Source organism: Gouania willdenowi, unplaced genomic scaffold (genome assembly GCF_900634775.1).
Source record: "Gouania willdenowi unplaced genomic scaffold, fGouWil2.1 scaffold_306_arrow_ctg1, whole genome shotgun sequence".
Taxonomy (NCBI): domain Eukaryota; kingdom Metazoa; phylum Chordata; class Actinopteri; order Blenniiformes; family Gobiesocidae; genus Gouania; species Gouania willdenowi.
Window position 1 is genome coordinate 37,308 of NW_021145067.1, and position 14,884 is coordinate 52,191.

A 14,884-nucleotide genomic window follows, 5' to 3' on the forward strand; every position below is an offset into this window, starting at 1 on the left:
TCTGTCCGTCTGCCTGTCTGTCTGTGTGTCTGTCTGTGTGTCTGTCAGTCTGTCTGTCTCTTTGTCTTAGTGTCTGTCTGTCTGTGTGTGTCTGTCTGTCTGTCTCACAGAGGACTCAGAGACACTGAGGAACCAATGGACCCAATCCCAAACCCAGGATACAGAGTGTCAGTGAAGGAGGTACAGACGGTGTGGATGAGTGTCAGAGAGTCAGAGGAGACTTCATAGAAGGACAGACGTCCATCAGGACAGTCCACATACACTCCTACTCTACCAGAGGAACCACAGGGACAGGAGGTATGTGTGTCTATGTTATTGTGAATGAAGGAGTAAAAACCACTGTAACATCTCAGACTCCAGGACTGATTATTAAATCCAAACCAACAATCATTACTGTTTCCTTTCCTTCTGATTCCTCTGTAACTCACTGCTATAGAAACATCTCCATTCCTCTCCACCTCCCAGTAACAGCGACCAGTCAGACCAGTACTACACAGAACCTGATAGTAGTGATCAAATCTGTCCTGATGATCAGGATAAAGCTTCTTCTCCTTCACACGTGTCACCATCCTGTTGTTGTCAGACAGTCTGAGGTTTCTGTTGATGGAGTTTGTGTCGAGGTGAATGTGACAGAAATCTGATGAGACACAAAGAAACAACAGTTGATCATGTGATGCTTCATTCTCTCTGTATCACTGACATGTTCATTCACTCAGAGCTTCATGAGGACACTTTGAATGAACACACACACACACTTACACTTCCTCACACCAGCTTTGATCCTCTGCTCTCCTCCATGGTCCGCCCTGCAGGAGCAAACACAGGCAGTGATTTACACACCTAAAGAGTCCAAAGTGCTGCTCAGAAACCTGATGCCATCTCCATCAAGCTCTCCATGTTTCTACTGGTTTGTCTTCAACAGCTTCACCTTCTTCATCTCCTTCAAAGTGTTCCTCTCTTCATCCTCACTGATTGGTTCCACCTCCTCTGATCTTAACTATACACTATTATATATATGTATATTTACACTATTTGGTCCTTTGCAGTTTAAATAAGTTTGGTAGTCGTACATATTTTTATTCTTTTTAGTTTTTGAATGTGGATAATATCACACACTAAATCATAATTCTCCCTTTAGAAATACATTTGTCTTATGAATTCTAATACATTACAATGATAAATAAATGAATAAACAAACCTATTGATTGACTGTATATAGTGATTATTTCAAAAACATAATAAAAAGGAAAATTAAACATAAGACATCAATACATATTCACAGGAGTATAATTTACTAACCTCTCAACACTTCTCTTTAATAAATAATAACAATAATCTTGATAAAATATATTTATGACTTTGTATCTAAAACTTCAACATTCACAACATTCACATAAATGTACATATATATACACTAACACATATAATTACACACCCATATATAACTGATAAATAGAGATTGATAAAATACATATACACCCATACATATATATCTACACATAAACACACACATTAAAAAAATAAAATAAAAAGAAACATAGATTTGAACATTAGCTGAACAACTTTACACAAATAATTAACACTAGAAATAATAATTATAAAATACTTTAGTTTAAATATATTTTACTACTTTAACTTTTACAACTAGAATAGACTAAAAATGAATTAAATGAATAAATGAAGACTGACACACAAATAAATATAAAAATGAATGAATTAAATAAAGAAATAAGTAAACAAATATTTAAATAATTCAATAAATAAATAAATAAGTTGATCTCCAAAGGCACCAAATATGACAACACAAAATACTTTTGTTATAATGACAATTTACCAAAAACCTCTTGGGTAATAATAAAATAAAATAAAGAATCAGGACAACTTTGTTTTTTGAAAATAGCCAAACACACATTATAAAAACTTATAGACTCAAAATGGCTCCATCCAGATAGTTTTGATTATGTTAAACTCAGAAGAAAGAACAAAGTGTTTCCTACAAGAACATGACATCGAAATAATAATAATAATAATAATAATAATAATAATAATAATAATAATAAATAATCTGATCTGACTGATCTGGACATGTCATCTACCAGTGGCTGTTAGTGATTGGTAGATGACCGTTGCTATGGATACTATGGACAAATACAGAATGAACTCTCCCTCAAAAGGAAACACTCTGAAAAAACTCTGCTGCTGGGAAAAGACTAAACTAAAGTGTTCTAATCATTCCCTCCTGATAAAACAAGTAAAGACTGAAGGACACGTCACAGAAAACAATAATGCTGATGCTGCTAAAATATGTTGGTGTATGTTAACATGAAACACATCAGTTTAGAAATCATTAAATCAAAACTATATGTTCAATCCCATAAGGTTTTATAGATAACGCTAATAATTCTGTAATTTGTCTCATGTTTAATTAAAAAACGAAAACATTAATGAAATAAGATAAAATACTAATTATTGAACAAACTAAAAAACTTAAATTGTAATATCAAATTAGGAAAATAAACTAAAATACATTTTGGTTGAGAAACTTTTTAATAAAAGTTCAGCCTTTGTTTCAAAGTTAGATTTGAAATGTTTCACATAAAAATATCTCCTCCATAAACCAGTAATTATTTTATTTTTAAACCTAAAATATATAAAGACTAAGAAAAAAATAGGAACCACAACAATATTTATGTTTTAGTTTGATTTTGAATATTTCATTTAAAATCACTAATGTCCTAAAAAGTCACAACTTTCACATTATTACATTATTTAATAATAATAAACATAGAAACAAAACACATCAAACAAATGTTTTTCTGATCTTAAATCATAAATGTCCAAATCAACATATATTAAATTAAAACAGCTTTAATAGATAAACCAGAAATGAATTTCTCCTCTTTTTGACATGAATGAAATGAATGATTATGAAACTATATCTTGTGTGAACTGCAGTGAACTGGTAGAAAGAACATTAGATAACACACAACACAACTTGTTCACAACTGATACAGAAAGAATATAAAAATAACATTGTTTGACCTAGAAAATAAACACTTACACAACAGAATAATTACAACTAGGGCTGGGCGATATATCGAATATACTCGATATATCGCAGCTTGTAGTCTGTGCGGTGTTGAAAATGACCATACCGTTAAACTCGCGGACTTTTTTTTTTTTTTTTGATTTTTTTTTTTTTTAAATTTCTTAGTGGCATTATGCACAAAAGGTGCTGTAGTGGCAACACACAAAAACGAAGTTTTACCACTTCCTTGCAGGACATGAAGTTTTCTGACTCGTCTGTTCCAAACATAATCCAATAAAAAATGAAGAAAAAAGAGGCAAGCGTAGGATGAATCAATCTGACTCTTTAATCCACAAAAAATAGAAAAACTAAAATAAAAGTTCCAAAATCAAAGTGTCCTTATATTTAAAGCTCAGTCTCAAAGTCCCAAAAATAATAAATCCTTACGTAAAGACCACACTGACGTCCGACCGCGACAATGACGTTTCCGATGGCGATGACGTCATTGACGGTGATGACGACGATGACGTCACTGACGGTGGCACTGACAATGCTGACCACTTTGACTGTTTAGGTTGACGGTTTGAACAGTTTTTACGGTCAGAAACACTGTTGCTCCTCGTCCTGCTTCACTAAACTGCTGTCCTTTGACCGCATGGACTTCACCAGCCTGTGTTTTCCTTCACTTTTCGACACTAACCCACACTTTACGGTAGAAATCCAGGTTTACAGCAGCAAGTCAAAACCAATGGAGCACAGAAACTCTGATCATTTAAAAACGTCAACATAAATCAATATTTAAACAATATTACCTTTAAAACTATTTCAAAATTACCTATTCCAAACATATTAATATTTAAACATAAAAAATACTGACATAATAATGATATGGCTCTAACAGGTGCACTTAAATTTAGTGTTGTTTTGAAATGTCATCTTAATGACAACATGCACAAAAGGGCACTATTTGTTTTAAAATATTGTAGTGGCATTATGTACAAAAAGTGCACTTTAATTTTGTGTTTTGAAATGCCATGTGAGTTGCATCCTGCACTAATGTCTTGTTTTGAAATGTCTCCGTGACAATTTTGCACAGAACGTGCACTTTCTGTTGACAATTTTATGTTTGAGCCACTCACTGTTTAATAAATACAGTTATGTCAACTTTGACTTAGTTGTGATATCCCCTTTTTTGCATGAAAGTTTAAAATTGGCATATATTAATGCAGTATGATCAAGAATGTTTTAATGTAGACATATAGAATCATCATACTGGTGTGATTTTGTGCATCAAAGTGTTAATTCAAGGGTAATGCAAAATATCGAGATATATATCGTGTATCGTGACATGGCCTAAAAATATCGCGGTATTTATAAAAGGCCATATCGCCCAGCCCTAATTACAACACATAAACATTGATTAAATAAGATATTATGGAAACAACACACACACACACACACACACACACACACACACACACACACACACACACACACACACACACACACACACACACACACACACACACACACACACACACACACACACACACACACACACACACACACACACACACACACACACACACACACACACACACACACACAGAGAGAGAGAGAGAGATATATATGTATGTGTGGGTGAATGAATAAGGATGATGTCATGCTGTATGTATGGAGAAACGTGTAGTGAGTGTGAGTGTGCTAGTGGGCGTGTCATAGAGTGATTGATTGATGGATGATGACACTATGTATAACTGAGAGAAACGTGTTGTGAGTGAAAAATGTACCAGGGCGTGTCTTTGAGTGAGTGATCATGTGATAGAAGGATAGCTGTTTGCACACATATATACATACACACATATATACATACACACATACAGTACATACACAATGTAGACCCTGATTAATATTAACATATTAATCACATCTAATCTGTCTGTGTTTACAAACATTAATACGATCATATATCAGGTTGATCAACAGTAACTGAATATTTAAAAATAAATAAACTCTAATGCTTCACGTTTTAGTCGATTATATCTGTAACAGATTTAGTCGACAAAAATCTTCATGTCATTTAAATCAGGGTTTGTCAAATGGGGGTAAGTGTACCCCGAGAGGTACACAACAGCACTGGAGGGGTACGTGAAAGAGTAAGAGTGTATAAAATGTACAAATAAAAGCATGAAAAATATGTAGATTTTAAAATATGTATTTTCTGTTAAAAATGATGATGATAATGATGGTGATCATAACATGAACTAAAATGATAAAGGTCAAAAAGTGCTTTCGGCTAAAGATGCAGAAGAAAAAAGCTGAATCACAGAAATCCAGACAGTTCTGTGAGGAGTACGTTGGGATGGGCTTCACCTGCACTTCACAGGACCCACCGTTAGCACAGTGCTTTTTATGTGGCTAGCTGCTTGCTAACAGCGCCATAAAGCCCTCTGATCTCCAGCAGCATCTCCAGACTAAACACCAACCATATGCTGGGAACACAATGGAGTTTTTGTGAAGAAAACTGACTGAATTCAGCAGGGCTACAGGAAGTAGGGGTGCTGGGGGTGCTCAGAATGTAGGCGTTTAAATGTAACCTATGAAAAACATTTAGCACAATTTATAAATTCTTTATGAATATTTAGGGAAATGATTTTGACACACGTAGGCTATTACGTGTATTTTGTATTTGAATGTAATTATTTTTAGGCCTAATCAACACAGGTTCACGTTGACTTTTGAAGACATGGGTACGCAGCACCATGACCCAGAAAAGAATCACACACCTTTCTCTGATACACACCCACACACAGATTCTGAACTCCCTGGACATTCATCACCTCATGAGAGACTTTATCTCCACTCCCCCAGAGCACACCTCCACATCTGGACACCTGTAACCATGGCAACCCTCCCTGCAGCTCAAAGTAAGAGCATGGTGCCACCGTACACTTTCATATCTATTCATACAGTTTAACGTCACACTACAGTATTTTTACAAGGTGGTGGTGATGGAGATGGAGTGTGTTATTATGATTGTGTGTTCTGTGTGTAATGGATGTGGAGAGTTGTTAAATAATGTTTAAATAGTCAGATTATTTCCTTGTGGTGTGCATAAAAGGATTTTGGAGTCACGTGACATAAACATAGATGGTGCAGTGACTCAGGTTCATGTCAGCTGATCTAATCTATTGCATTGTTATAGTGTTATTGTGAAGTTTAGCTAATAGTGCATATATTCATCTGAGAACTGATGATGTCTGTGCGTTACAGACCCTGGCTGTGAGTGTGCACCAGGGGCGTAGCACCACATTTTGGGCCCTGGGTACAAATCATCTTGTTGGGCCCCTCCTGTAATATTTAATATGTACACTTTTTTCACCTGGAAACTATACTAGTATTCTTATATAAGCTTTATTTTGTCTTCACATTAACTCAGAAGTTCATGTATGTATTTATCATAGAGTGATTGATTGATGGATGATGACACTTTATGTATAACTGAGAGAAACGTGTTGTGAGTGAAAAATGTACCAAGGCGTGTCTTTGAGTGAGTGATCATGTGATAGAAGGATAGCTGTTTGTACACATATATACATACACACACACACACACATATACATACAGACTTACACACATACCAGTTTTTGTTTAATTCTTTAAATATTTATAATTTAAGATGGGTTAGGATCTTTATTTTTAAGGAATTACTAAAAACTTTTCCTTGTTGGTCATACGTTGATATTTTTGAAATGACAATTAGAATAACTTTTGGATATCATATTTATAGATTTCATACTGTTTTCTTTCTCTTGATGATTAGAGTTGATTGACTTTATTTTTTTGTAACACTCCCCAACACTTTACAGTTGTAGCTTGAATAAAAGTCATATTTTTTAGTTAAAAGGTAAATAAACAAATGATCTTAATAACAGACATGGATAACATTATTTCATATATTGAGGAATCATATATACTGTATAGACCCTGGCCCAGAATGCAGAACAGTGGCTGATCACCTGAGGTTATAAAAAACAACCTCACCACCTAAAACGTCTAATCAAAGGTGGGGGGGCTGAACTGTACATGGTACGTGGTCTATAGATTTAACTAGGACTCTTTAGAGAGATAATAAAGACATAAATACAATCACAAATCTGTTCCCTTGTAATCTATATAAATATTAGTAGAGGCATAAATTAACATAACACCTGGTTACATCTCTGTTTTGTTCTAATTACTGTTTTATTCTAATGATTTGATTTACTTTTCAGTTCTTTGGGTTATTTTCTTACTTTTTTATTATTAATAAAATTAATAATAAAATAATAATAATTATTATAATAATAATAATAATAATAATAGTAATTTTCCTCTATTTATGTTCTAAAAATCTCACAACTAAAACTCTTATGTGTATTTATATCCTCAGATAGATAAATACATATTTAGACATGGATAGAATTAGATAGAAATTATAACTTGAAATATTAAAAAAATTATTTTTCAACCTTTGAAATGTATATAAATGTAGTTTTTTGTTCACAGGATACAGACATCACCAGCTGAGAACAGAAACCATTGGATAAGTATTTGATTTAGTCTAGGACGTATATGTTTAACTTTAATTATGATTTATTGATTTTTAATAAATATAATAAGTTACAAGAGAGGGCAATGATAAAAGACTTTAAATATAAATTAAAATAATCTGAAACAAACCACCTGCTCAGTTAGGAAATAGAACAGCTGATAGAATAACACTAATTAATTAATATGGATTCATATAATTGTAATTTAAATGAGTAAGCAATATCACTGTGTTTCAATTGATTTTTATTTAACAAAAGTTTCTATATTATATTGATAGATTATTTCTGCACAGTTTATATTAGAGGGTGATCACGTGTTTTTGTCGTTTGTGCTTCAAAAGCTTCCATATAAATTTTATAAAGATTGATATTAATTTCTGAAAGTCATTTCCTGATTGGTCGCTGTGGGCAGGCAGGACCGTGAATGTATTTTTCCTCACTAAGAAATAAGAATCAATCAATCAATCAGTTCAGGTTCCTGCTGTGGGTTTTCACATTCACATGGAAAGAGAAGTGATATTAAAATAAAATACACACACACTACATAACAATCATAGACTCACCACACTATGTGGTTGTATGTAATAAAGAAATTATAAAATCTGTGTTGAATAATTCTTACAACACCTTTTGTAATCATGTGATGTTTTATAAGATTGATTTTGATGAGCGTGTATTCAGTTATTGTTTGTACAGATAAATATAACTGGATAATTTCAAGTTTACTATGTATATTCAATTTAAACACAAATCATGTTTGTATTTTGTTCTGTTCTACTTGTAACTTTTTTCTTATATTAAAACATAGTCTAACAGTAAATCCAAATAAATGTAATAAAGTTAAATAAAAGTTTTTGACCCACTCTAACAATGGTAAACAAAATAAGAATATAACTTGAAATAAAATTGAAGGAAAAATAACGTTAAAATAAATTAACAACCTTACTTTAAGTAACCTGATATAATTTCCAAATAACGTTAATATAACATATTAAAACATAGTCTAAATTAAATATTTTGTCTTATTCATAATTTTATATAGTCACACTGTTAAACAGTGTGAAGAGAGGGAATGTTAGAATGGATTATTAGCCATTGTTTCTTTTTGAGTGTAATACTATAATTATATATCTTTATACCCTAACCCTAACCCTTTATAATCTAAATCTAAAAATAACACAACCATGTACGTAAATGAAGAGACAAATCAGATATAAACAAGACAATCAGATTAACACTAAAATGTCAGTTTGACCCAAAATGTACAAAGTCTAAATTATTAACAAATAATTATAATTATATTCTAAAATTAAACTTAATACATGTTAAACAACTCATGTTCTATATACCTAAATAAATCACATAAACAGACACCATAGACCCCTAAATGATCAATAATAATGAATAAATCATTAAATCTTAAACATAATTTGTATTGCTTTAATTCACCAGTAAATGACATCTTTAACTAATTACAAGGAGCTCATCATTTGATTTCTAAATATATAAAAACACTGATAAATCTATGTTTGGGGTCCAGGGAGTGAGCAGACCCTGAGGACCACAGCTGTGTTTTAGATGAGTGTCTGTTCTTCTATTGACTTGTTATGACTTGTTGATTCATTTTCTGTTCATCTTGTCAGGGCAAAATTGTTAGTTATGTTTATTAACATATTTACTCATAGACCTTGTTCTTTTTAAGGCTTTAAGTTGAGACTTTTCATTTCTGCTGTCTTATGTTTTCTGCTCTCTTCTCGAAGTCAGCTCCCAAAATAAATCTTATCCCTCAGACACGGAGGCATCACACAGTCACATGCCTACACACACTCACATAGTCACACATACACACCCAATACACATCCATTCATACACACAAACACCATACACGCACACACCTTCAACACTCAGGACAATCAGGAGATACCAGAGAACTGGTTGTTTTGACCTAAAGAAGAAACTGTCTCTTTTCACTCTCTTCCCTCACCTCCTCCTCTCTGTCCTCTTTATCTCCCGGGGGGAGGAGGGAGGGGGACTGAGGGGGAATATACGTGATGAGTTAGAACTCGATCATCGGACGTTCGCCCGGGGCAGTCACTAATTTTGTCCATCTTTGTACTCCTTTTTATTTAGTTTTATAATAAACCTTTTTTATAAAATCATCAATGCCTCGCCTGGACTCCATCACTCAACCAGAGCAATAAATCATGTCTCCAAATGAGGTCAACCGCAAATTTGCCGTAACAATCTCTAATAAATTGATTGATTGATTCAGTAAAACCTCTGACTATGTCTCTCTGTATGAAATCTCAGGTACTGAACACGAGAGTTAGCTCGAAAATCTAACAATTGTTAAACAATGATATTTATAACATAAGTCTACAGTTTGAAATAAATTTAAAACGTTTTAAAAACATACATATTTCTGTTTTAATAATTGTATGAGTGGGTCAAGTTAAACATTTTATTATTTTATTTTATATTACGCATTGTTGGAATGTCAATGCTAAATAAATATTTACATATTTTAAAGGCAGGGTAGGTGATTTTTGAAAGCTAGCATGATTTTGAATGTAGCTTACCCCCCTCCCCTCTGTGCTCCGTCTCACTCACATGCATTAGCACAGCTGCTGCAGAAGTGAATCTAAGCTCATCGTTTGTATTGTGTAGAAACTACGTCGTCTCATTCAGCAGTAAGTAAACACTAAACTTTATCATTATATACTGTATGTTAAAAAAACGTGACTAAAAACTCTGTTTTAAGTCCGTCACCTATGACGCGCTATGAGTGTGGGCTCGTGCACGTGAGGGATGGAGAATGAGCAGGGACACAGAGAGACATGATTGGTTAATAAAAACAAACCGTCTTTTTTCATTGGTCAAAGTTTTTACAGGTTTACAGCTGCTATAGATGATGGATTTTCTTTGTTCCTTTTTCAGAGCACATAAGATCTTAATTTCTGTCAGAACATTAAGAAAATTTCAACCAAAAACTTAAAAACTGTATCTGGAAAAAATCCCCTACCCTACCTTTAATTGATTGATTATTTGAAACATTGGTAATAATTTATACAATTGCAATGTTGATTTTAGTGGTTAGTAATATTCAAAGCTGGAAATCATTTATTTCAGTTTTCGGCCAGTAATTAACATTTTGGTCAGTCCCTAATTTTTGACTTGATAACTTGTGTCAGAAAAAAGATTAAACATAATTTCACAAGATATATTTATATTTTGTATGAACACAATCCTCACTGATTGGTTCCACCTCCTCTGATCTTCTCTCTCATTCCTTCATCAGCTCCTCATAGTTCTCCATCAGCCTCTCCTCACACCTCACTAACTTCTTATCTCTGTCCTTCATCCCTCTAACCTGTCCCAGTCCTCCTCCTTTAGTGTCCCACCTCTCACACCTTCATCACATTCCTCTGATACAGCTCTCTGTCACACATGTGATGGGGATTGATGTGAACATGTGATGAGCTGCTGTGATGTGTCTCACCTCAGAGTGTTCAGTCTCTGAGAGAGCAGCTTCACTGCTGAGTCTCCTGGATGGTTGTAGCTCAGGTCCAGCTCTCTCACACTGGAGGAGTTGGAGCTCAAAGCTGCTGCCAGAGAAGCCCCGCCCACCTCTGTGATGACACAACCTGACAAACTGGATTCAGAAAAACATCCACAACTCAGGAAACAAGTGAGGAGATGAGGAACAGGACAATGTTGATGGAACATGTGATCCACTGACCTGAGATAGTCCAGTTTACAGTGAGGACTCTTCAGTCCTTCACACAGCAGCTTCACTCCTGAATCCTGCAGATCATTGTTACTCAGGTCCAGATGTTTCACACGGGAGGACTGAGAGCTGAGGACTGAGGACAGAGCTGCACAGCTTCTCTCTGAGAGACGACAGGAACTCAACCTGATGAAGAATCAGAGAAACCTTATAGATGTTTGTCTGTGAGATAATTAAAGACATGTTCTTCTAAAGTCACATACTTAACTTTCTTGGAGGCTTTGATCACTGGGAGCAGCTTCAGAAAAGCTTCCTCTGAAGGAGAGAATCTCTTCAGGTCAAAGACATCCAGATGTTCTTGTGATGACAGTAAGATGAAGACCAGAGCTGACCACTGAGCAGGAGACAGTTTCTCTGTGGAGAGACTTCCTGATCTCATGGATTGTTGGATCTCCTCCAGCAGAGAGTGATCATTCACTTCATTCAGACAGTGGAACAGGTTGATGCTTCTCTCTGTTGACAAACTCTCACTCAGCTTCTCCTTGATGTATTTAACTGTTCTCTGATTGGTCTGTGAGTCACTTCCTGTCTGTGTCAGCAGGCCTTGTAGGAGCTTTTGATTGGTCGGCAGTGAAAGACCCAGCAAGAAGCGAAGGAACAAGTCCAAGTGTCCGTTTGGACTCCGTAAGGCCTCGTCTACAGCGCTCTTGTGGAGAAGGCTTAAGTCAGGCTCATATCCACTATGGAGAAGGTTCAGAGTTTTTTTTTTCAGATGTGAATATCTTGATCTTGTTCTTCTTCTTCTTCGTCTTCAGTGGTTGATGTTCCAGCAGGTTGACTTTAGAGCTGATGAAGGTCTGATGGACATGAAGAGCAGCCAGAAACTCCTGAAGGCTCAGGTGGATGAAGGTGAACACCTTGTCCTGGTACAGGCTGCTCTCCTCTCTGAAGACCTGTGTGAACACTCCTGAGCACACTGAGGCTGCTCTGAGGTTCATGCCACACTCTGTCAGGTCACTCTCATAGAAGATCAGCTTTCCTTTCTGCAGCTGCTCAAAAGCCAGTTTTCCCAGAGACTCCATCATCTCCCTGCTCTGTGGACTCCAGTGTTGATCTGTGGCAGCTCCTCCATCAAACTTCACCATCTTGACTTTGTTCTGAAGGACCACATAGTGGCTGTAGATCTGAGTCAGAGTCCTGGGAAGCTCTCCCTTCTCTCTGCTCTTCAACATGTCCTCCAGAACTGTAGCAGTGATCCAGCAGAAGAGAGGGATGTGGCACATGATGTGGAGGCTGCGACACGTCCTGATGTGGGACATGATCCTGCTGACCTGCTCCTCATCTGTGGACCTCCTCCTGAAGTACTCCTCCTTCTGAGGGTCCGTAAACCCTCTGACCTCGGTCACCATGTCCACAAACTCAGGAGGGATCTGATTGGCTGCTGCAGGTCGTGTGGTTATCCAGAGGCGGGCTGATGGAAGCAGTTCTCCTCTGATGAGGTTTATCAGCAGAACCTCCACTGAGGTGGACTCTGAGACATCAGTCAGGGTCTGAGTGCTGAGGAAGTCCAGAGGGAGCCGACACTCATCCAGACCATCCAAGATGAACAAAACCAGGAAGTCCTGGAAGCTGCAGATTCCTGCTTCTTTGCTTCCAGAGAAGAAGTGATCAACAAGTCCCACCAAGCTGAAGCTCCTCCCCCTCAGCACGTTCAGCTCTCTGAAGGTCAGTGGGAATGTGTAGTGGACCTCCTGCTGGGCTTTATCTTCAGCCCAGTCCACAGTGAACTTGTATGTTAAGAGTGTTTTCCCAATGCCAGCCACGCCCTTTGTCATCACTGTCCTGATTGGTCGAGGTCTTCCAGGAGGGGCTTTAAAGAGCTCTTCTAGTGTGATGGCTCTTTCTGCTGTGTCTGATCTCCTGGATGCTGTTTCTATCTGCATGACCTCATGTTCCTGGTTGACCTCTCCTCCCCCTCCCTCTGTGATGTAGAGCTCTGTGAAGATCTCCTTCAGGAGGGTAGGACTTCCTGCTTTAGCCACGCCCTCAGACACACACTGGAACTTCTTCTTCAGCTTGGACTTCAGCTCACGTTTGTATTGAGGAGCCTTTGTTCCTGAATGAAGACAAACTTAATGTTAGAGTGGAGAAGTCAGAGCAGGTTTGAATATTGGAGATCAAAGTGTGTGATGTTCTCAGTCTGGATGGTTCCTCAGATTAAATGTGACTGATTGAATCATGCTTTGAAAAAGAAAAGCCAGCTTTGTGTCCTTCATGTGATGTTCCTCACAGTGAAAATGTTCACATGCTCTTACTGCTCTGCAGACGCTCAGCCAGCTCCTCCTGCTTCATTCTCTTCAGGAAATACAGTGTGATGTTCAGAAAGGCCTCCCTGCTCCTCCTCTGCTCCTCATCTTCACCCTCCATCTGACTCTCTGAGCACTCTGGATCATCTCCATCCACAATCTTCTGCATGTGTTTGAGTTCAGCCTTAACAAAGCTGATGATGTTGTCCTCCAGCAGCTGGAACACAAACACATTAAAGGTGATGAGTGAAGGCCTGCTCCAATCATCTCTGTGTGTGTGTGTGTGTGTGTGTGTGTGTGTGTGTGTGTGTGTGTGTGTGTGTGTGTGTGTGTGGTGTGTGTGTGGTGTGTGTGTGTGTGTGTGTGTGTGTGTGTACCAGTGGTTTGATCACAGTCTGACACAGGTTTAGTGTCTTTGTAGACGTACACACCGTAAAGATGGAGTCAGGCTCAGCTCCAGAGGAACCATCCACACCCTCCAAGCTGCTGTGGAGAAGACACAGACACTCAGACATGCTGAGGAGGCAGCTGGAGGAAAGCACAGGAAGCTCTGCTAACATCATGTGAACATCAGTAACAGTGGGTGATGTCCTGCAGAGCCACAGTGCAGTGAGTGTGGAGCAGCCTTTGGAGCTCAGCTCACGTGTGGAACATCTCAGCATGTTTTCACTGAACAGGAGAACAAGTTTGTTGGACTGAGGCTTTATTTGTCTTCAATCCTTCACAAATCTGAAGATCACACACTGTCTAAGACTCACCTACACACTGGAGACCAGTCCTACAAAGCCTTTTCTCTTTCACCTTCCACTGTTTTGCTGAGATTTACATCAGCACCATTTCATATAACAAACATAGTCCATCAAAACTGATGAGTCATGTTACTGATGCTTTATCAGTGTGGAGTGTGAAGAACCTGGACCATCAGGAAGAAAAAAAAAAAACCTTATTTTTGTTCACTTACTGTGGGTCAGTTAGATTGTCGTCCTTTGAAGTCAATGAGTCTGTACATGGACTTGTTACTTCTAAAGGACACACAACTGGGTTCAGGTCCAGGTCCACTTTAGTCTGGGCTCGGTTCTGGTTCAACACCATACAGAGTTTTGAGTGTGAAGAACCTGAAGCCTCATTTATTACATGTTGATAAGCACGATCATTCAAATCAAAATATGTTATTTATTAAAGTTGTGTGTGAACGTAGAAACAGGTGTAAATCTAAATATAATATAAACAC

At 36.9% G+C, this 14,884-nt stretch overlaps 1 protein-coding gene across 1 annotated transcript; it reads right to left on the bottom strand.

Annotated features, from left to right (window-relative positions):
* Positions 1-13,864, bottom strand: LOC114459370 (protein NLRC3-like; the record flags this gene model as incomplete). Its single annotated transcript, XM_028441642.1, has 7 exons — positions 1-637; positions 760-806; positions 11,120-11,272; positions 11,360-11,533; positions 11,611-12,093; positions 12,137-13,463; positions 13,663-13,864. Coding segments are annotated over 7 exons (2,919 nt in total), but the record flags the coding sequence as incomplete, so codon positions are not given.
* Between the last annotated feature and the right edge of the window lie 1,020 nt (positions 13,865-14,884).